General features: G+C 36.0%; 1 protein-coding gene across 9 annotated transcripts in view; it reads left to right on the forward strand.

Annotated features, from left to right (window-relative positions):
* Window positions 1-23,797, forward strand: part of ADAMTS20 (ADAM metallopeptidase with thrombospondin type 1 motif 20) — an 89,431-nt gene that overhangs the window by 21,008 nt on the left and 44,626 nt on the right. For 5 of the 9 annotated variants that reach the window (XM_042017950.1, XM_042017948.1, XM_042017953.1 and 2 more), the window contains exons 4-14: window positions 6,117-6,200; window positions 6,914-7,038; window positions 7,846-7,886; window positions 8,208-8,313; window positions 9,408-9,554; window positions 10,210-10,351; window positions 11,643-11,747; window positions 19,444-19,616; window positions 20,987-21,168; window positions 21,265-21,401; window positions 22,514-22,631. In XM_042017950.1, the coding sequence (XP_041873884.1) occupies window positions 6,117-6,200; window positions 6,914-7,038; window positions 7,846-7,886; window positions 8,208-8,313; window positions 9,408-9,554; window positions 10,210-10,351; window positions 11,643-11,747; window positions 19,444-19,616; window positions 20,987-21,168; window positions 21,265-21,401; window positions 22,514-22,631 (1,360 nt within the window). Of the gene's footprint in view, window positions 1-6,116; window positions 6,201-6,913; window positions 7,039-7,845; window positions 7,887-8,207; window positions 8,314-8,710; window positions 8,842-9,407; window positions 9,555-10,209; window positions 10,352-11,642; window positions 11,748-19,443; window positions 19,617-20,986; window positions 21,169-21,264; window positions 21,402-22,513; window positions 22,632-23,797 lie in introns of those variants that run through there. The other 4 variants (XM_042017951.1, XM_042017949.1, XM_042017952.1 and 1 more) reach the window with 3 other exon arrangements.

Raw genomic sequence — 23,797 nt, forward strand, 5'->3', positions numbered from 1 at the left:
GCTATTTTTGTCTATGTGGTGGTTGTTGGTTAGATATTTGATGATTAGATAACTGCTTGTCTCTGTGACTTTCTCTTCAGTAGTACATGGTTCAAGGGCTGTTCCTAAGGTGAAGTCTTGGTACTGTTTAATTATGACAAAGGCCTTGCTTTAAGCTACCTGGGACCCATCTCACATAATAAGAATAGGAATAAGGAGACACATTGCCAAGCAACATGTCTTTGAGTAGCTTCTAATGGCTAGAGAAGCCTGTCTATGGCTGTCTTGTGAAATGATCTTTTAAGGTAGTTTCTTTTAGATTCTGAAAGGAAGGATGCATTGACATTGTGCTGTACATGATGGCATTTGATATGATCTGATTATAACTGTGGTATGTATTTTCATTGAACAGTTGTAGATGGTGGTGATCATGACTGTTACCATACCCTGAGTTATTGGAATACTTAAAGGGATATCTTTACATCCATCTCAGTCACAAGTTAGAGATAAGAGAGAACACAGGCATTCCTGATAGGGTGTCATGGTTTCACCCCAACTGGCAACTAAGCCCCACACAACCACTTGTTCATTCCCCCACCACCAGGATCAGGGAGAGAATTGGAAGGGTAAAAGCTAGAAACTCATGGGTTGAGATAAAGACAGTTTAATAGGGAAAGCAAGGAATTAATTCACTGCTTCCTATGGTCAGGCAGGTGTTCAGCCATCTCCGGGAGAGCAGGGCCCCATTACATGTAGTGTTTACTGGGGAAGACAAATGCCATCACTCCAAATGTCCCCCTCTTCCTCCTCCTTCCCTCCAGTGTTTATACTGAGCATGATGTCACATGGTCTGGAATCTCCCTTTGGTCAGTTTGGGTCATCTGTCCAGGCCCTGTCTCCTCTTAGGCACCCCCAGTCTCCTCGCCAGACTGCTAATATGAGAAGCAGAAAAGGCCTTGGCTCTGTGTAAGCCGTGCTCAGCAATAACAAAAACATCTCTGTATTATCAGCCCTGTGTTCAGCACATATCTAAAGTACAGCCCCATACCAGCCACTATGAAGACAATTAGTTCTACCCCAGCCAAAACAAACACAAAAGGCAACTCAGCCTTTAAAAGGGATGTATTCTTTCCTTTTGCCTCCACTAAAGCACTCTTCTAGGTGTCATGTGGAACCTCTGCTTGGTTAACTCAGGGGATAGTAGATTGAAGAGGACTTGGGTGAGGGGACAGCAGATGACCTAAAACTTACAAGGGAAAAAAATGGTAAGTCTGAGTCATAGATATACTTGTGCAAGTTTGCATGAGAAGTGTCTGCTGCCACTAGGATCCACTCATGGAAGCCTTTTTGTACAGAAATACGCATGCAACAGAGTAGGAATAGCACCAACAGAAACAACATGGCTCTTTCTCTTTCACTGAAGAAGTAACTGCTCATATATCTCATGACTTCAGACAATTTTTGGATCTTAGGAAATATATGATAGAATCGATATGACACTGGAAAAGGTGAAGGAGAAATCTCCCAGATCCCTGGATGTCTCACATGCTTACAGCACTACAGTGATACGTCAGAGATTTTGGAGCCTGCAAAAGACATACAAGCTATGAAGTGATACCATGTTTCTTTCAGGGGATATGAATGCATTTTCTTGGTACCATGGTTGTGTGTTACAGACAAGAGGAAAGAAAAAGAGGTCTTGTGATACAATCTTTAGGGGGAAAAAAGGAAGGGAAAAAAGGAGCTGAACAAGATATATCCAATTGGATTTGGATATATCATTTACTTACCTTCCAGCCTGTAGGTGTACTTGCTTGTTTATTAGCACCTTTTCTAAACAGAGCGATTTGCCGCCGTTCACAGTCACACTTTAATGGACAGTTGCAACAGGCATGTCAAGAGAAACTCTTTGTGACCAAGTTGCTTCCAGTCAACTGGCAGCCACAGTTGTGGAGATAACAAGGTATGACTTAATCTTTGAAAATTCCATGAAAATAAAAGCTGCTATCCTTCCACTGAAGTGTCACTAGTTTCATTTATATTTTTTTCCCATTCTTTGTTGCTGTACTCTAGTGTGGAGGCTGGGTTTAAGAGTTTGAAAAATCTCTTGAAACTAATTTCACTTTGCTTTGGCTATTACCTCCTACTTCTCTGAAGCCTATATTTACATCACTGTAAAGCAAGTAGATCTGGAAATTGTAAAGAAATGGTGTATTCTATTAAATTCCTTTCCCATTTCATCATCCTTTTTCATGAATGCTTCCAATAAGAGATGATTGAGAGAAGTATCCTTAGAATACAGGACCAGGGAATACTTACCTCTTAATTTTTTTTCACTAAAAGTAAGAATCTTATATTCCAGATCTTTGATAGTTCCATGTGTCATTCTGTCATTTCAAGTCTCAGTGGATTATTTTAGTCTGCCCAGTTCCTTAGGTAAATCTTCAAGTTTGTTTTGTGGTTATCTGCTCTCAGGATTTTTCTCTTCATGTGTTCAACCAGGCTGAGAATATACTGAACTTTGCTGCTAAGGGCATCTTGTTATCAGCATAGAGTCTTGCTGTTTGATCTTTTGAAAGTAGTGGTGATAACTAAGTGTTTGGAGGTCATGAAAGTGCTCATGAGGCAAAGGATCCATACTTTGACTCACACATAGCGTTAATGAAAGCAGTGTTATTTTACATTTAGCATGAGCTTGCTTCTTCTCACAGTGGAAACAGGTATGTTTCAGATTTTGGCAGGAGCTGCTGACCTCTGGCATCTACGTGACATCATTTCAATCCTCAGCTATTCTCCAGAGAGATAACCAGTAGATAATTCAGATGGAGCATAGATACGGTGTTGAAAGTCCTGCCACAGATTCTTTTCCAGCATGCAATGTGATATTTTCCTCTCATATACTTACTCAGTCTAATGAATTTCCTCTGAGGTATGAGTAACTGGTTTTGGGTTTTGAAGATACACTTTTGCTCCAGTCTTTTAAGTGGACATTGTGTCAACAGGCAGGAAGGAAGACTCTTGGCTCTGTGTTTTGTGTTGGTTTTTTTGCCTTCTCTATGTTTCCAGATTTTGTTAGCAGCATAACCTCAACAGAAAGCACTTGCACAGCAGTAAAAGACTTTTTTCAAGGAACTATTAATGTATATGAGGGAACACCCATCAATTACAGTATAAATAGTTCTTGTTCATGATTGTAGAAGTACTGCCATGTACAAGAACTGCTAAGTTTTAATTACAAGAAGGCTCCAGCCTCAACTCCTTGCCTGGATTATTCTAATCACCCAGAAATTCTTTCTACTATAGTAGAGGGAGGCTAATTTTGCACTGAAGGTTGAAAGTCACAGTTTAGGCACTCAGGTATTATTTGGTGTTAGCTGAACCTAGTTAACTCTCCCATTCAATTCTTAATCCCTTTGCCTCTTCTACCTGATATATAGCCTTACAGTACTGGACAAATCTTGTATTGGTTTTTATTCACTGTGTCACTACGTCAGATGACCTGCATGCTCTTTACTTGCAGCCAGTGAAATGCATCTGCTTCCTGAGTTTCAGAGCTTTCTGTTACAAAACCAGACATTAACTAGACTGATTTACAAGTTAATGAAGAGATGTTCCTGACTTATCTAGTGGCATTCTGTGATGGAGTAACTGCATCAGGGACAAGGAAAGAGCTCTGCCTGGTCATCTGTAAAGCTTTTAATACAGCCTCCCTCTACAATCTGGTCAGTAAATTGGAAAGATATGGGTTTGCTGCATGGACTGTTAGATGGATAAGGAATTGACTGGATGGCCAGTCCAAAGAGTTATCAATGGCTCAGTGTCCAAACAGAAACCAGTAATGAATGGTGTTCCTCAAGGGTCCATATTGGAACCAATACTTTTTAATATCTTTGTCAATGACGCTGAATTGTGTGCACCCTGAGCAAGTTTGCAGATGACACCAAGCTCAGTGATTCAGTTGAGTTGCTTGAGGGAAGGGATACCGTCCAGAGTGACCTTGACAGGATTGAGGAGTGGGCCTATGTGAATCTCATGATGGTCTACAAGGCCAAGAGCAACAACCATGTCCAGTGAAAGATGTCTCTGTTCATTCTATACACGTCATCTTCTTGTACAGATTTATGCTGTAACAAATTCTCAGTTGTAAGTGCCTCTTAATATCAGCTTAAATGGTATGAGAATCAATCCTTGGAACGAGTGTCTTCCAATCCTTGGAATATGCCAAAAATCCTCACAGATCTCATTTCAGATTCCTCTCTGACGTGAGTTTGGAATGCCATATGCTGTTTCTTCTTTGCTAAAAAGAAATAAAACTTGAAAGAGCTGGGCTGGAATTAATCTACCTTAACCTCATACATCTGAAAATTAGACATTTTGTCTCTCTTCCATAGTAAAGGGATGAAGAAATGAAATAGCTGCTCTTACTGTCTTGTATGAAAATATGTTTAAATACATATCTCTAGATAGTCATGTCTACAGAACAGTTCATCCCTTCTCCTTCTCAACTGACCATTGAAGGAAATTGCTCACTGTTAGTTACATGAGCTGAGATGGATGTGATAACTGTGTTATTGTAAGACAGTGGTTCCTACAGGAACATGCTTTGACTGTGGGGAGGATAAATATCCAGAAATATCCTTTCTAAGTTTATCAAAGTGGATCTCAAAGTATAAAAACATGTTATGAGCTTGATTGTAGTAAAGTAATTTTGATATTAGAAAAATGGTGGTTTATTCCACTCAAGGTCTGCCTAAATTGTGCTTGAGTATTTTGGATACCTTTTCTTTTATAAAGGATTTTGATTTTGTCCATGCCCACTGGATTCAGCTCTTCAGTGTGTATTTGAGAGAGATGTTCCTTATTCCCACAGAAGAATAATTGGATACGTTCTGGTTAGTAACCAAGAAAGGAGTCCATGTGGAAATAAGCAAATAGCTGTACTGCTCTGAAATGTGTTCTGCACATGGGTTCTGAAACTCTGTCTCCTTCCCTACCCTTAATGAATCCTCTATTTCCAACTTGTTTGTCAACAGAAGAATGGAGGACGGTGCTGCACATTGTGTTCTCTCCAGTTTAGAGGAAGGTAGGGCATGAACTGGGAGCCAGTGCTCTGTCAGTTCCAAGTTTTAGCAGGATTACTTGATCTCAGGTAAATAGAATTTATATACTGCAAGGCTGTGGTTTCACAAGCAATTTGAGCTAGTTCAAGTGGCTCAAAAGACTTTTGAAAGAAGTCTGTTCTTCTTCCCCTTTCCCTCTGTCAGCACTTATGTTGGAGACTGTACCAGAAATGAGATCATATCGAGCAGTATAACATGATTAAAAAAAAAAAAATTTGCGTCTGGATCAGTTCCTTGATCACTTTTGTAGCCTGCAGCCTTAGCACAAGCTTGAAGGAAGGAAAGTCAGTACTTCTGTGTTTAGTGGCAGCTCTTGTTTATGTAAGGCTGTCATTTGACTTCTGCTTTAAGCCAGAATTCATATGGATGAGATATGAAGCTGTTACTGAGAACGTATAAACTTTTTTATTGCTTTTATGAAGAATAGCTTTCAAAGTAGTTCACTTTGGTGTATAGAATTGACTCATGATTTTTACTGTCTGCAAGACTTTGTCTAAAAATGCCTGTTGGGTATATAAATACAAATTTTATGAGGGAGGAAGGATACCTTTGTATGTGTCGTGTATTTTCAATACAGTTTTACACCTCAGTCCAGCTTCCATTAAAAGCAAGGTAAAAACTTATTTGTTCAAAGCTGCTTTTTACAACTCTCTAATAATTCAGGTATTGATTCTACAAATCATTCACATAAACCAGCTTATACCTCAAGTCACAGTAACATTACTTTTTTTTTTTTTTTTTTACTATTTTATCAGTAAACTGTATAATAAGGGTACTTTTTACCTTAGCATTTCAACATAGTGTCGTTTGGAAATGAATATAAAATTGAAGCTATTCAGGTATTAAAAACTGAGAAACTTTTTTTTGTCACCATGTCCTTGGGTAGAAGGCACAATTGGATGCATGAGATACCTGCTGTGTAGTGCTTCGTTTTCTTTGGTAGTTTGTTTGTTTCATTACAGGAGATATGGTTTACCAGGTGAGTTTAATGCTCTAATATTCTTTTTTTCTCTTTAGGTTGCAGCAATCTATAAAGATTCAACTATTGGAAATCTTATAAATATAGTTATTGTCAAATTAATTGTAATTCACAATGAACAGGTAAGAAAAAGAAAAATTTAAAAGATTTGATTCTTACATAAGAAACAAAATGCATTAATTTGCATTGCAATTACAGAGTTTAATTATTTCTAGTTTAAATATAAAATATTTTCTTTAACTATGTAGTTTTGTTTTAAAATAGGAAACAAAATGTCAAATGCAATGTTAACCTCAGAACCTGTACTTAATGCCTCTATTTTCCCGTCTCTCTATTTGCATGTCCAGTTGACCTATATTGACATAAATCAGACAGTATATGAAAGCTTATGGCAGAACTAGTAGAAGTGTGGTTATGCTCATGGAAACATGGCAGGAAAATGACCATTTTTATAGAGGGTTTCAGTGGCAGGCTTTCAGCCCTAACAGCTGTAATATTTTAAGATTGTAGAAGTACATGCTTTTCAAAGACATGGGTTTTATATTTATTTATCATAAACTTCTTGTCACTGTATTTTTCTAATATTTAACACATGATAAATGCTCACATACATTGTTTAGAATAACAGGTTCTTATGACTGACGACTTGTAGCTAAGTTCAGATCTGACCCTTCAAACAAATCTGCTGAGGAAATTCTTACGTGGAGTCCTGCTGACTTTCTTTCCCTACACAAGTCATTACTTTGCAGGTTAGCAGCACAAATGACAGTGCAGTAAGTGCAAGTGCATGAGTATTAAAGCCCTTATTTGATTTTTTTGGCCATTTCTTGCTTAGGAAGGACCAGCTATCACTTTTAATGCAGCTACCACTCTTCGTAATTTTTGCTTATGGCAGCAAGCACAAAACATTTTGGATGATACTCACCCTTCTCATCATGATACTGCTGTTCTCATCACTAGGTACAGTATCTAATATAGCCACAATTACTTAGCTAGGTGAGACAAATGCTTCAGTTTCGTTTTTACAATATCATCTTTTAACCATTCCACTGACACTGTTCATAGGTAAGGGAATCTATCCTGCCCTTCACAAACCACTGATTATCAATATGTGAGCAATAACTGACATTACTATGTTGATAGATAAGCATCTGTTGATCCTTGCATTAAAGATTATAGAAATTAATTAGATCTGAAATTGTTGCAAGGAAATTAAGTCTTTGTCTATAGTACATGTATGTGATGGGGGAGGAGTATTATATGTAATGGAGTCAGCTGAAGGATGCAGTGACAGACAGCTCCTGACAGCCCTGATATAATTAGAACTATCAAAAGCTTAAAATGAAAAGCATATAAATATTAGTATGTTTTCTTCCTGTACACAAATCATCTCAGTGAGTATTCTGATGTTCATTCATTGGAATAGTCTCTCTTTCACTCTTCTTTTTCACTAAGTTTTCCACCCAGTGTTCAAATTTAAAGTATGCTGCAATCTGCATGTTTTTCAGCACCATTTCATACTTGATCTACCTTCTGCATGGTAGAGAAAGAAATAATAAATTTTTGTTCTTTGCATGCTAGATAAAAAGCAGTACTGTGTGCTTAGTCTGGTGAATTAAAATTACTTCTTTCACTAGAATACAAATTGTACAATTAAAAATTGAGAATCAGATTTGCAAATGCTGTAATTAGTATAGCAACAGTGAAATACTCTAAAAACATTCTTTTATATGCTGTAATGATTTGAAATCAATCTTTTCTTTCAAGGGAAGATATCTGCAGAGCTAGAGAGAAGTGCGATACTCTTGGTGAGTTATTCTTTTTTCATCAGTATGATTTTATAACAGAAAATGTATGAGAATATCAGTGTAGGGAGAAAAATCTGTTAGCAAAAGTCAGAAAATATATAGAAAATTCAAGCCCCACAGACAAAAACAATGGTTTCTCATTTCTTATTGATGTTCTCTCCTGGCATGTATGTTGGTGCCAGGTGGTTGTTCATTTTGTGTTAATTTGCTGCATACTTGAGGCACAACTTTCAACATGAGTGCCATAGTATTTACTTTAATACATGGCAATACATGAAAATTCATTCTCTTAAGCTTTTATATAAGGATTCAATTTTGCAGGTTTAGCAGAGCTAGGTACAATGTGTGACCCACTACGCAGCTGTTCTGTAAGTGAAGAAAATGGATTGAGTGCTGCTTTTACTATAGCACATGAGCTTGGACATGTGTAAGTACCTATTTCCTGGCAGGTAATTTTTTTTTAAACTTCCTTTAAATACGACCAATTTTCAGCAGTGGGCTTTGCATTTGTAAGAGGGTGGAGTCTGAGATGTTCTTTTAGAAGAATTATCATTTTTGCCCCTTGAAGTGAGCCAGATAAAGAAATTGTGGATTTTATAACTTGGTTGGTATCCTGAATTTTAGGAAAAAATGTCCAAAGAGATTAATTCTGTGCTTTTGCCGTATGAACTGGTTGGGACACTGGGACATACCCTAGGTAGTGCAACATAGTCCTGTTAACTCCAACTGTATTCTAGCCCTGTTAGGAATTTACCTTTAAGAAAAGACAATTGTTAATATAACACAGAAATATTCTTCCTTGTGTTTGATCCTTTCAGAATACAGTAGAGTAACACAAAGAGAAATACATTACACTGAAAAATAAGAGGAGATGACAGCATTTTATTTTATGAAGCATACCTCATCAGTGATGGCAGAAAGGTGCTATACTCTAGCTCCATGAGCATGCCACAGTGTAGGTAACGACGACGTTACAGAGCTCAGTAGTTAGCTTGTTCATTTTCATGTGCCTGCAAGTTCACTTAGACACATGCTAATTGTCTTGGTACTTGAACTGAGATAATAAACATAAGATGATGTGTTAGTTGCATTAAGTATGATATTGATGTGCTCTGTAGTGTTTGTTACTGAATAGTAAGAGTTATGATGTGATTATTGGGGTTGCATGTTGTGGACAGACCAGCCATGGCGTGTATATTCAGTTGAGGAGATGGGTTGTTCCTTAAAGTGGCATACTCTTAAAACACTGGAATTTTTCTGGTAAGCTGAAGAATTATATTAATTGTAAAATTCTTCCTATACCCACCACCATATAACTAGGAGCATTTGGATAAGGAGATAATTATGTAAGGCATTTTAAAGATACCTATTGCCATAATGTCAGATAGATGTATTAAGTGAGTCCCATTACATTTTAAGGCATTTTCAAACTCAAAACTCAAGCATTTGCTGCTACAGCAAAGAGAGTTTCAGTTAATTATTGCTGAATTTGTTTTGGAGTTTATCTGTTTTGCTTTTTAGGTTTAATGTGCCTCATGATGATAGTTTTAAGTGTAAAGAATCTGGAATTAAACACCAATATCATGTGATGGCTCCAACTTTAAATTATCATACAAGTCCATGGACCTGGTCAAAATGCAGTCAAAAATATATCACTGAATTTCTTGAGTGAGTGTCAATATAATGCTATGGTTCAGAGTGGGGTTTTTTTGGTTTGTTTGTTTTGTTTTTTCCTTCCCAATTTCATTTATTTCTGACAAGTATTTTAAAGGTATCGCTTTTTATATAGTTTTTGTGTTGTTCTTTGGTTTAAGCACATACTTGCAGGGCCTCAGTCCTCCACAAAAATACATGTATTTAACTTCTTCGGTGATTTATGATTTCATTAAAGTTGCACTGAACATGCAAAGCTTAGAAGATTTTTATTTTTTTTTAAATGTAGTGTTTATTGTTTACTGAAAATACATTTAGTATTATTTTAGTAAGTTAGAATATGCACCGTTTATTTTCTAATGTTTTTGTGTAAAAAATAAGTGATGGGTATAATTCAGGCAGTACCTTTTATTTTCCTTTTTTAAAAAATAAGAGAAAACCCCACTTAACTTTGTTTTGTGGATCTAAATGCAAAATTAAAAAAAAGGAAAATCAAGTGACCTGGTTCATTTAATTATTCATTAATTTCAATTAAAGTCATTATTTAGGCAAGTAGTCATGCAAACCCATAACTCCAGTGGGATATGCTTGTGAATGTTGTGTGAGTAGTGAGAAGGTTCCCAATGAAGTAAGAGTGATTTATTCACATTTTGTTCCTGTTTTACAACAGTACTGGTTATGGTGAATGCCTCCTAGACAAACCTAGTGGAGGAACGTACGATCTTTCCTCTCAGCTGCCTGGGTCAGTGTATGATGTCAACAAGCAGTGTGAGCTTACGTTTGGTATTGGGTCACAAGTATGCCCTTACCTGGTGAGTGAAAACCAAAGTTGTGCTTAATCTATACTAAAAAATAACTGAAAAATACTGGTTTGGGAATAATTTTATCCTGAAATAAGTAAAATTTCAGGTTATATTCTTTTGAAGGGGAAGAGTTCAGTAGACAGCATTGCAATGTCGCATGTGAGAAATGTATAGCAATAAAAAGTAGGATGCGTTCATTTTGATTTCTGTATCTCTGAATGTGATAATTCCTTTAAAATATCTAAAGCTGCATAAGTTAAGGTTTGCTGCAACAACTGAAAGGGATTTATTTCAACACTTCTTGCAAATGTTTTCGCATTATAGGTCATTAGCAGTCTCACATTAGCAGGTCTTGCTTCTCTGCTTTTTTCAATACTTTTTAGTAACTTAAAATTTAAAAATGAATCAACTATCTCAAACATTTTTGCTGAATGTTTGTTCCAATATGTAGATTCCCTCTACTTTGTCAGAGTCAAAAAATATTTTCATGACTGACAGAGTGTATATTTTGTCTACAAAACTGAGATACGGAAAGAAAGCTTGACTAGATTAATATTGAAACTTAAGTTGTGTTTTGAAAACTTAATGTGGCCATTGCAATATAAACACAAATACAACATTATGACTTTATTTGTTGCTGTCAGGATGTCATGTAGAGTTAGATTTTGGACCAACTTGTGAAATTCCTCCACCGTTATTGTATGTCTTTTTGGACAGGAAGAGCATTTAAGCTCAGATTCAGACTGAATTAAGTGGAGCTTTTTGGTGAGGTAAAATGTTGTTTTGGAAGAGTCAGGCTTTATGAGAACATTAAAGGAAAAGTAAAGGGGGCTTCAAAGACCTGAAGATGGTGTTACTGAAGACTGCTTTGTAAATTTTGTAATCCATAAGGGTTGTCTGTTAAGAGTCTTTTAGCAATTTGAAAATGAGGTTTTCTGCTTAATTTTCTAGTCAGTGCATTTAATTCTTGTTAAATTCACTTAAGAGTCTTTTTCTGAGGGATTATATGGAAACTGTGCTTCATAGTATTAACGTAACCTCTTACATATTTTTATATTAAATTTTCTACTGAAATAGAAAATGAAGTTATCTATTAATCTGATGGGATCAGTTTCAGATAGTCCACATTCCTGCTTGGCCTTAAGCAAAATCTATTTCGGTTTTGTGGGTTTTATCTATGAAAAATAGTAGTACAATAGCAAACACTAAGCCCTGCACAGTGTGGGAAAATACAAATATCACAACTAATGTCTAAAATGGTATTGCAGATGCAACAAAAGTAATCTGGTTTTCTTTTTAGAAACAGTGCAAACGCTTATGGTGCACAAGTACAGAAGGTGTTCACAAGGGCTGTCGTACTCAGCACATGCCTTTGGCTGATGGAACAGTTTGTGGTGTAGGAATGGTAAGCCTTGTTCTATTTCTCAGTACTTGCAGTTTTGGATGTAGGTACGAAAGATCAATGCTTGCTGTGTGGCAATACTGCACCTGTAGAATACTGATTGTGTGACTTGACCTGCAGTTTCTCTTAGTTCTGTAATCTTGTGACATAAAAACCCACAGTTTGTCTGTTCAGAGTAATTATTAAAGTTTACAGATACCGCACTGGTTGAAAATAGGTGAAAGAAGTCAGGGGAAAGTTGACATCTTTCCTTCTGTTTGAAATGTTCAGATCATGTGTAATAAGTTGTTTTTTTCCTGATTGGTAGTGTCCAAAGTTGGATTATCTGAAATATGACATCTCTAAAGTGTGTTTCTGCCAGTTTGTCTTGTTGAGGCTGCTTATTGAACCAGAACAAATTAAGTATGAGTCACTTAGGTACAGGTGTGTGCTTTTTTGGAAAGAGAAGAGTTTTTGGATTAGCATCTGGTCTCAGTAGTTATTTGTATCTGCATTGTATCTGTTTCAGAGAAAACAAGACTATGTGTGTCAATACCTCTTCACTCACTCCAGGAAGTGCCTTAACCACACATAACTTGTGTTCATTTTCTCTCTTGCCTATTGTAACATAATTCAGGGTACTTGGATCTGTTCAGTGCTAAAAACAGGAGCTCTCTTCTCACTTATACCCTAATGTGTAAGACTACCTGGCTGCTTGAAGTATGGATTGAATGCTTTGACAGATTAAAAAAAAAGAAGTGGAAGTTGTGTTGCTCATTGGTTTATTTAGTAAAGACTGTTTGGGTGATGAGGGTGCCACTCACTGCTTCCTCATTTGCAAGTCTTTGAATGCAGATCCTAATCTGTAAACTTGGACAATATAACTTTCTTTGGCTGTCCATAAGGGTCATGAATATCTAATTAGTAGGTATAGTCAAGGCACTTACAGAACCTTGATAGAAACAGATGTAGTGGTGCAGGCTAGTTGTATCGAGTTTCCAGTGAAGATTTGAGGCTTTTAGTTTTAGATTTGTATGTAGTTTGGACAGTGACCAGAAATTAGGTGTGTAAGTTCTTTACTGGTCTAGTATTTGGCTTCTTCATGTCTTACTGCACTACCAGCAAACAGAAGTGTTTTCTTCTTGTCAGGGTATTGTGAGAATAAATATTTGAGATTTCTTACATGCTCAGGTATGACAGTGATTCTCTTAAGTATGGGTGGTTTGTTACATTGAGCTGCTTTTATATAGTAGTGTGCTTTGGCAGCTTTAGGGGCTGTGGGAGAAATGTTAATTTTTTTTATAATTTTATATGTTCAAAGATGATTAAAAACTCTAGTTTAATTTCTTTGTATAATAGGCTGCTATGTTTTACTCAGTTATTTCTAAATTTCCCCCAATAACGTTTAATCTTAACAGATTCTGTGTTTAGTACGACAATGTTAGTGAGGAATTTGAAATAGTGTCTTAATGGATAACAAATGTAGGGGGTAAACTGTCTCAAATGGCTTCTTTCTGTCTTGCAAGATTAGAAAAAGTGACTTGAAGGCTGCAGTGGAAGTTTTGCTTGATTATAGCCTATGCATGCCGTTGGTGTTGAAATGTTTAACCCATTTTTCAGTCACTCATCAGAAAGGAAGTTCATCTTTTATGCAAACATCATGTGTAATCTTCAGTTAAATTGACTCTAATTTGCCAACATCAGAGGATTTCTTTTATAGAAGAATACAAAAAACCTATTTTATGTAATTAGTGCAGTGGAAGCATTTTTCTCTAGGAAATAAAGAGCTAATTACAGTCATTACCTCTGAAAGATGTAAGGAAGAAGAGCAATTAATTAATCTGACAAATTGTCATCTGTTCCTGACTAAGGGGCAGCTTTTCTCAAGCTCAGACTGCAAGTTGGTGCTGATGTTAATGGGCATAAGACATGGTGGCTATTACTTGTAATTAATATTTGCCAGCATGCTAAATCAATGTTATTTGGCATTTGCGACATTATTGCTGTGATGGATACAGAAAATATCCATTTAAAGCATTTGTTATTTTAGTATCAATTTTTTAAGCTCAGATTTCAAATGTCAATTAGTGGATCTTGCTCTATGGACTGCTCTGACAGTTGGAGTTAGTGAAGCACATCTGAGTCAAAAAAAACCCGCCTCCAAAGAAGAAAAGTTTTTGACACCACCTATCTGCTAGGAGCGGCATTCTCAGAACAAGTCTTTATTGCTATGAAAATAACAGCAAACATACCCAATAAAGTGTGAGTGGTTTATAATTATTTTTTGAGGCACTTCAAAGGGTTGCACTCTGATCCTTCCTGGATTCTTGTGGAATATAGAAATATGCCTGTATTCTGTGGATTTCTTGAGCATTGGAATGGAGAGGTAGGAGGTAGCTGTATGATTCTGACCCAAACTTTTCCACGTCCTGGGGATATCCCAGTGTTCTGCATGATGGCAGTTTGCTACTTAAACATTGAAAAAAACCAAATGTCCCAGTAGTTTGGAAAAATCTCTCTAACAGCAAGAAGGAATTCACATGATACAAGTAACAGTTGGATTGGAAAGCATGTATCTGTTTGTGTTTTAGAGACATGTTAATCAATTCTATTCACTGTAGATATGTAAAGTATATTGAGCTAGCATCTAAAAATCTCTAGAATGGCTATCAAGTAATTTAAGATTTCATCCTAGTCCTTTTGGCATAAAAGACAGGGTTACTGGGACGACTGAGAATGGGGATGCAGATCAGCAAAGAATTGCTTTGGACAGTAAAAGAAGTGCCTGTCTAATTGTGAAGTATGTTTGCTATTCTTCAGTTGTACGTAACTACCCATTTATTGATTACTATTATTGCAAAGCTTGACTACCTCATGAATGTAATACATGAAGATGCTGAATCTGAAAGAATAAATCATTTTATGTGTATATATGTAAAGTAAGTGTAAAAAAATCAGGTGGATTTTATCAGTTGGGTGATAAGGGAATATGTTCACCATCTGGAAAGCAGAAGCAGATCTTTTGAACTGTAAGAACAGTGTAAAGTATGGGCTCAAACCATAATTTTTTTCTCTAAACTGGAATTTCTGTGAAATATTTTTCTATGAGCTATAATTTTAGAAAAATTAGAAGGTTCAAGGGAGAGTTAAAGTATGCAGACTTTTTGCAAGAAAAAGTTGAAACATTGAAAAAATTCAAATAGTGTGTGTTTTGTAGGTAGTGTCATTTGAGTAATAATGTAGACTCATCTGAGAATCCATGCTACAGAGATAAAGACCTGAGATGCTGTGGTGACACCTTCAGTTAGATGTCTTTCCAAGTTCCATTTCTTTTACCTTGTATGCTCGTTTTATTAACTGCTCTGGTTTTGCTCCTTTTATATGCCTTAGGGTCCCACTTCTCATCTTGGTTCCTCGAGAAATGCACTTTCTGGATTATGTATTTTATAGGAGGAAGTCAGGGAGCACATATAGTTTGATGTACAGCAGAAGGTTTCCTTGCCTTCATTTGGAGTAGGCAGAAGAGAGGCCTGCAGCAGTACGTTCTTTCAAGGGAATGAATGGGAACTCTGTAGACATAGCTACAGCCAGCAAGGACAGGGATTTGACATTCATCGGACTGGGTGTTCTTATCTTTGCTCCCTGCTCATTGGGGTCATGTGCTGAATCTGTGTAACTTCTAAGATTCATATTCCTTTCCCAGTTCTCCAAGATTGGAATCTGCTTTGAGACTCTTCATGCTCATCCTTAAGCTACAGGCCAGATGTGTTACAGTGAATCTTGTGCTGCAGCACTTTTTAGTGTTTTTATGTTTTGTGATTCCAGCTACACCTATTTTCCTTTTCTGCAGTCAATCCACTAGAAATTTCTCTTCCTGTGCTATTCACAGTCATTCTTAGAGCTCTGTTTGGATTTTATTTTATAATGGAAAAAAAGTTCAGAATAATAAAATTGATATTTGACAAGCAAAATACAGACCATCGTGTCCACTTTTGCAACACTTTGCCCTTCTCATTTTCTCCTCATACTGAAGTGTTCAGTCATCTTGTTTCCTTTTAGAAGCACCAGCAGCTACCAGTAATATCTGTGAAAACATGTTGGTGTCTGGGAACAGGGTCAGGAAAAGCTGTTCATCTCTTTTTCTGCAGGGCTACATGGGGCTCCAATGCATGAAATTACGTCCTCAGACACTGAGCATCAGTGTGTCAGTCTTTGACTCAAGGTCTTCAAAAGCCATGTGTATGTCTGGATCATATAGGCAATAAGAGTGAATTTGGAGTCCTTTTCCAGGCTGTCTGGGATGTGCTTGATTTCAGAGGAGCTCTAGTCCTGTTCTGCATGCCTCTACCACTCTCCTTGATTCAGTCAAAATCGAGCATAGCCTGGCAAGTAATGCTTTAATAATTTATTTCAAGGTTGCTTTCCTGGAAATTTAGCAAGTTCAGTAAGAGATAAGTTGGGAGCACTCAAAATCAATTCAGCAAGTCATAGGTTAATCCATAGGTAAGACTCAAAGTGCTTATTATAAGGAGATTATTAATAAAAACAAATTTGGGTACCCATAGGTTTATTGATTCCAAATTTGAACCATTAACCCTCCCTCTCATCTCTGAAGATACAGTAATTTGATGTGGATTTGGGTCAGAATTTCTAGGTTTTTTGACAGAAAACCAACTGTTGATCTTGACTAGAGCAGCCTTGCCACTTGCTGCAATCCGTGTTTGGAATTATGTGTGATACCCACTTTACATGATGTATACACTATATTTACCATTAAAAATATAGGAAAAAATTGTAAGCAATTATATTTAAGTTTATGAAAGCTCTGTATATCATAGTATTCTCAGTGAAGCAATGATTCAAGCAAACTCAGAGAAACGTCTGGAACATGTCTGGTGCTGGAGTTTTCTACCGTGACTTCATCATGTTGCTTCTGTAGGAATGCAGCAGAATAATAGCTGAGACAAGTTTGTTGAATAAGCTATTAAAATCCCAGATGTGAGCATATGCTTTGAATTTTTATGGATCAAAATAATACTGTTGTGGGTATAAAATTTCATTTTACAACTCTTTTCTTGAAATCTCCCATCAAGTTACTGTAAATGTTTTTCTAGATGAAAGAAGAACCTGAATGCTAGGTCACTGTCCTATATTAGAATTCAGTATTCATTTTGTGGAGGGGGATTTAGACTCTTCAGCCTATAGTGTAAAAAATTATTTCCTAAGATGCTAAGGACAGCCTTGGAAAGGCAAGTTCTTAATGTTCGTCATTTAGCTTATGGCTGGACTATGTAGAAAGCCTGCCTTTGTTTGCTAGAGATTTGATGTTAGGTACTAGAAGGTTTGGATGTAAAGGTACCCTAAGGTCATCTTGAAAAAAAGTAATACAAACTAACAGTAAGCACTCCAGTGAGAATTCGTATGAAGTGAAATAATGGTGGCTTTTTGATTTTAAGTTAAAGCATTAGTCTTGGTGTCAAGTAAGTGTTGATCTCACCAATTGGTTGAATCACTTACACAGTTATGTGCCAAGATCTAGCTTTTGTTCTGTGTTTGGTTTGGGTTTGAGAATCACCTGGAATTATCATATTCAGGCATTCAGAGCTTAAAAGATATGCACTCTTGCCTATATGCAAGAGTTGGTGTGGCAAGGAATTATGCAGGAAGGCAATTTTATCATCAAGTTGGATTAGGAACTCAGGCAGAAGCCTGAGAAGATAATCTGATTCTGTGACAAATTCCTATTTTGAGAACAAAATGGTTAATATCATGTGAACATAAGTATCAATGTAACAAAAGCATATACTAATTAGGAAAAAGTTGCATCTAGGAGTTGTTTTAGGCAGTGATAAAACCACTGAACAAGATTTGAGTTTTGTGCCAGTCAGCTATACTCAGAAAGACTGTACACAATTTTTGTGTGCTCAGCAAAATTTATGTTACTTTATAGTTCCTACAATAAATTTGTAATAACTTTTGAGAAATTCTATGTAACATTTAAATTAATTGTAAAAAAAAGGGGTGTAATATTTGAATTATTTTATCTTTTGTGTATCAGAGGTTCTTAAATTGTATTATGTGCCAGAGACTTGGTTATTTCTGAAGCTTAGGCTTTGCCTCTCTGCAAGACAAAACAGGCTCAAATTACCTTAAAGTCTAGAAGGATTTTGATAAATAAACTGTTGAGTTGGTATTACCTGCTCTAGTGACTGATCCATATACTGTATTTACTACAGGTAAAGATGGAACTAGCCACTCCCTGTCAATATGACTAGGAGAATCCCTCCTGACAACAAACCTAATTCATGGACAGTCTAATCCTGAGTCTGCAAATAGGCATCTCAAATGAAGAATTCTCTCTATTATGTGTGAGCACTGACCCCATGTATTCAGACCTGGCCACTGTCTTGTCTTCAGATGAGGGCAGTCTTTGATGCCTCAGAAGGTGTTTGAAGTCAAGGACAAAGTTGACAGGTTATCCACATAGAAGTCAGCAAGATATATAGTTTTGAAATTATAGTATCTTTTAAATATTCTATTTCAGTATGTAAACTATTGCACTGTGTTGTGATCAAATACACTGCTTGGGATTTTCTAAAGGATATAAGTGAATTAGAATTCCAACTGCCATAAGTCATCAGTAGGATTAGTGCTGGCAATTCCTGCGGATTTTTTTGGGAACAGTCACACATACACCAATCATAAGATTCTCATTTAGACTTCTTAGTCATGTACTTCTTGAATAACCACTAAAGTGGATACATATTTACAGTCAGGAACAGGGATAGTAAATACTTAGAAGCAAGAGATGGATGCTTCTGGGGAAAAAAAGAGAATAGCTTTCTATAAATAATAATAGTTTACTGTTATAGTGTGGTGAAGTCTCATAGTGGACATGGCTACAACAAAACAGTCTTGCAATCTTTGTCTTCTTAATAATGTAAATCCCAGCAGATGAAATGAAAATTCCTCCTTTATGTAAATTTCTACTGGAAATAGGTAGTTCGTCACCAAGAATAAGCTCTAAAGTAATAGAAAAGACATTGCAATGTAGTACCTTGCTCTAAGAATTATTATTTCTTTACCTGTTAGTTTTTAAAATTTAACTATTCATTCCATTTTAGTTGTAGTAGCTTTGTAAAGTAAGTTGTAAATAAAAATTTGTAAAATATAAATAAAATATTTTACACCTTTTGTTATAGGTGTAAAAGTCTGAGTTCAAGAATGAATCTATAGCATCATCTTGCTTTACATAATCAAGGTCTTAAATGCTTGTCTGCTTTGCCCAAACAATCCCACTAAATAGTTAGCTTTTGAGATGTTCAAAACACCCTGATTTTCTTGGTGGTTTGTTATAACTTTTCACTTTTTGTATCAGCATGAATTCCAAATTAAACCAAAAATCTTGTACATAAAGGACAGTTGTAAATCTAGTTTTGAACTTTATGCATGGAAATGTTATCAGGAATTCAAGATATTTTAGAGATATTTGAATAAGGTGACAAGATAAATATATATTCAGCATCCATATATTCAGCATAGATTTCCTAGTGATCAAAGAACTCTAGACAGCATTTTTAAAAACATGACTACTGGGTAAGTTACCTTAAAGGAAATTGAACATTTTAGAAAATATCCAGATCCAGATAAGAATAGTGAGCTCTTAAATCTTGTTATTTTTATGCCTAAAATATACAGTAACCTTTTACTTGAATTATAGATATTATTTTGTTTGTCAACTGTGCAGCACTGCCGCCATGGAATTTGCGTGAGCAGAGAAATGGAGCTGCGTCCTGTAGATGGAGAGTGGGGCCCATGGGGACCTTATAGCTCGTGTTCAAGAACTTGTGGAGGTGGAATCAAGAGCACCACCAGGCTGTGTAATCGACCAGAGTATGTTTTTTATTGTGTTTTAAATTAGTGCATAATGAAGATATTAAGAAATTATGGATTGGCTCAAAATAAAATGGAGGTATTGTGGGCTGTGCAAATCAGTGTGAAGCACCAGTAAAAAATGCTTGTTTCAGCCATGTTTGGAAAGAGATTAGTCTACAGACTCTAATATGCAGAAGACTTTCAGATTACTCATGTCTTTCAACAGTATGATCCATTCTTATAGATGTTTCTAAAAACTTCTTTTGGCAGGGTCTTTTTTTCTAGGTTTACTCTAACTGTTGAGGCTTCTTGAAACATTAGATGCTTTCTTTGAAGTAAGAACTGCAAAAATAAATAATGTGTCTTTCCTACTAATCTCTTCAGTGAAACACTTGATTTGCTTTGATTTAAGGCTTTTCCACAACATCGCCACCAGTAACGTCCCACAAGGAGCACTGGTTATTACAGAGTCATTTACAACTTACCTTTGTAACTAGAAAATTACATTGAATGAATAATTCCATGTGGGTTTTGTTCTCTGTAGTAAAAGTCAAGGAGAACTTTACCCTTAATTTGTCCAGAAGCAGAACCATGGCTGGTGCCTGAGTAATTTCAGAGTTTTTCTAGGAAGTCATGTCAGCTTGATATTATCAGTAGGATAAATAAACTTCAATCAAATGGCCCCAGGTTATTTTATTTTCTCTGATGTAAGGGGCAGTAGACTAGATTGCCATTAGATAATGCCTCTTTCAGTCTGTAGTAATTGATAGTATCAATATGCTGTTGATTTATTCTTTTTTTCTTCCCCCAAAACATACTAATACTGAATTACTTTGTGTAAGGGTTTATAACTGTTAAAATGTATTTTAGACTTTACAGTAAATGAGGTATTTTCCACAATTTTCCCTTTTTATTCTTTTGATCCAAACAAAGTGAAACCAGTATTAGGACTACAGAAAAGACTGTACCAGCTCGTAATTGTCTTCTTTCTTTGTCACTCTGTAAAATAATAATTTCAAATTACTGAGGGGGGTGCTGCTTGTGTAAAAATAGGACTGTAATCTCAGCTAAATTGATAAAAGCATTAAAATTAATAATGGTTTTTCCCAGGCAAAATAGTTATAGCTGTAAGAGAAGTAAAAATAATAATGCATTAATAAACATCAGTAGCAAGATTACCACCTACCTCAGCAATAGTATCTTACAAGGATTGGGTTTATTTTGGGTATAAATGAATGCACAGTGGAAGTTGAGTGTGTGTGTAAGTCAGTAACAGCTGACAGAATGCTGTGTGAGGTTTTCCTCTTTAGATCAGTGGCTTGGGCCACTTTTCATGGAAAACAGGAATTTTAGAAAATGAGTGTGTTTTACATTTACCTTTATTTTAGGCCAAGAAATGGAGGAAAGTACTGTGTTGGCCGCAGGATGAAATTTCGGTCATGCAATACTGATTCATGTCCAAAAGGCAAAAAAGATTTTCGGGAGCAGCAGTGCTCTGAATTTGATGGCAAACACTTTAATATCAATGGTCTTACCTCTGCTGTTCGCTGGCTTCCAAAATACAGTGGTAGTAAGTAATTACGCATCTTTTCAATTAATGCAATGAAAATGTTACCTGAAATAAAGTTCTAAAACAGACAAGAAACCTCTTGGATTTTCTTTCCAGTTGCTATGAAAGATCGCTGTAAACTTTTTTGCCGAGTTTCTGGAACAACTTCCTACTATCAGCTGAAGGACAGAGTTGCTGATGGTACTCCCTGTGGAGCAGAAACCAATGACCTTTGTGTTCAAGGCTTATGCAGGGTATTTAAATCTAAACTTATTAATTATTAAAATCAATTTCAACAGGTGATAAAGTAGATATTAATACCAATAAACATTACTGAAAATATGGTGTTGTGAGTTCACTTAAGCTAATTTTATTTCCTATCAAATTAAAGATCTGGAAATGGAAGCAATTAAGTGAGGACCATATAGTTGAATGTGAAGACCCACAGTCTTTCCTCATTAAGCGTCATAGGTGAAAGTTAATATTGTCCAAGTGAGCAGTGAGAAACTGATCCAAAATTAGCATAAGGGGAGGAAAGAAGCATGCTGTGTGATTACTAACATTGTATTTCTGCTACCAAAGAAGAAAATAGTAGAAAATCCAAGGGTAGATAGATTATGTAATTACTATTTTACTGTAAAATCAGGAGGAACTGACCCTTGAGTCAATTCAGCACTCTTTGCTTAATAGCAGCTGTGGCATTGTCACAAGATTTTGTTGGGAGAAGCAAGGAACTATATTTTAACAATTCAAGACTTTCTTATCAAGCTTTGTTGAGGTTTTGCTGATTGCAGTGAAACAGAGTAAATTCAGGATGAGGAGAAAATATAGCTTATTTTTATACTGTTGAATAAAAAGGAAATGACAGAGATTTGTCCTGTTTATCATAGTTCAAAAAAACCCCGGAAGTTTAAGTAAAGATACATAAACAAAAATTGTTCTTATGTTAGTTTAACCGGCATAGTCTATATATATTCATTTGCTTCTTTTCAGTAATGACAGACTTTAAATGAATTGATGGCCATATACATACTGCTTTTAGGATTCCTAGAATTTTAATGTAAACATGAATTTAAATTTATACACTATGTTGATTTTTTATACAAAATCTTTATGTACCGTTATGTATTCTTATACAGCTCTTGACATATTAAGTGTATTTGAATTGCACCATTATGTTTTGCCCTTACATTGCAAAATCCAAAACCATTAAAGGCGTTTAATGAATTGCCAAGGAAGACTAGATATATACAGTGAACAACAATATTTTGAAGTAGTGGGAAGCTTACATTACTTATTTTCGTTGTTTTCTATTGGGCTGAGTGATAAAGGGTTTTATTATTTTTATTATTTTTATTTTTTGTAGCAAGCAGGCTGTGATCATGTTTTGAATTCAAAGGCAAGGAGAGACAAATGTGGAATCTGTGGTGGTGATAACTCTTCATGTAAAACACTTGCGGGTACTTTCAACAGTGCTCATTATGGTATGTTTGTTTTGCCTTTTTTTTAATCTTAATGCACACTTCAATATGGCTTAGAAATTATTCTTTACATTTAAGGAAGTGGGATTTCAGTGTATGTTCTTTAGGGTCTCTATCAACAAAAAATACCTTTGATTTTCAGTCATATTCCCTCTCAAGGATGCAGAGGCAAACACTATGACATACTAACCCATTCAAGTGAAAAAAAAAAATCAATCTGCTGAAAGGTCAAAGCCAAAGACATGGATAAAAGAAATGATGAGGGTAAAAGTACTTTAAAAGGATGAATGCTTCCTGCTTTTTACTTTGCGTTCTCTGGTCTGAAACTTAGCAGCTGAAGGACACATTCCAATGTCTCATTTTGGCTGTGTAAAGAGATAGCAAGAAGTTTGTGTTGTGAGCAGCTGATGGGGTTCCTTTTCTCCTAGAGTGAAAATTACAGCCTGTGAAATGTGAGCCTCCTTCTTCCAGAGAACAGGGGTAACAATATTTATGTTTTTTCCTCCTCATTGACAGGTAGTAAATGAGAAACTTCTGGATAACCCTGGTATTTCCTATTTATTTGATTTAGTTTCTCTAATAGAGCTACTGATAGTTCTTCTATAAGTAGTCTTTTCTGTGAAGTATGGAGAGACTCTTGTATGTGCATAGCAGTGCAGTTAAGTAGTTAGAACATAGAACATAAGGACAGAAGTCTCCAGGTTAATATCAGCCTAGAGGCTCCTTCGTGCTGCTTCACTGGTTGAAAGAGACCACAGGCAAAGTGAAAATAATACCTGGAGAGCTGCCAAATAGGATCCTCATAGAATAAAGGGTTTGCTGCTGAAGAGGAAAGTATGCCAAGTACCCTATTGGATTTTCTTCTTCCCTGGCAGTGGACTCACACTCATCAAAAATTATCAAAAATCTTAAATTATACAGCCACCCTTCCCATACAAATACATGTATTTTTTCTTGTGTCTATCCTAAGAAGGTGCTTATAGATAGCACATGAATTTTGTCGTACACATATTTGTTACGAGTCCAGTGACAATTACGTGAAACTGCCATTTTGCAAATATGGTCAAAACTGTCACTCTCTGCTATTTAACAGCTTTCTATTGTCACAGACTTACTTGCTTCATATTGAAGATGGAGGGGAAAAAAGCCCCCATGTTTTGGGATGAGGA

Source organism: Corvus kubaryi, unplaced genomic scaffold (assembly GCF_017639235.1).
Source record: "Corvus kubaryi isolate FWS band 111438036 unplaced genomic scaffold, C.kubaryi_AGA036_p1.0 137, whole genome shotgun sequence".
NCBI lineage: Eukaryota > Metazoa > Chordata > Aves > Passeriformes > Corvidae > Corvus > Corvus kubaryi.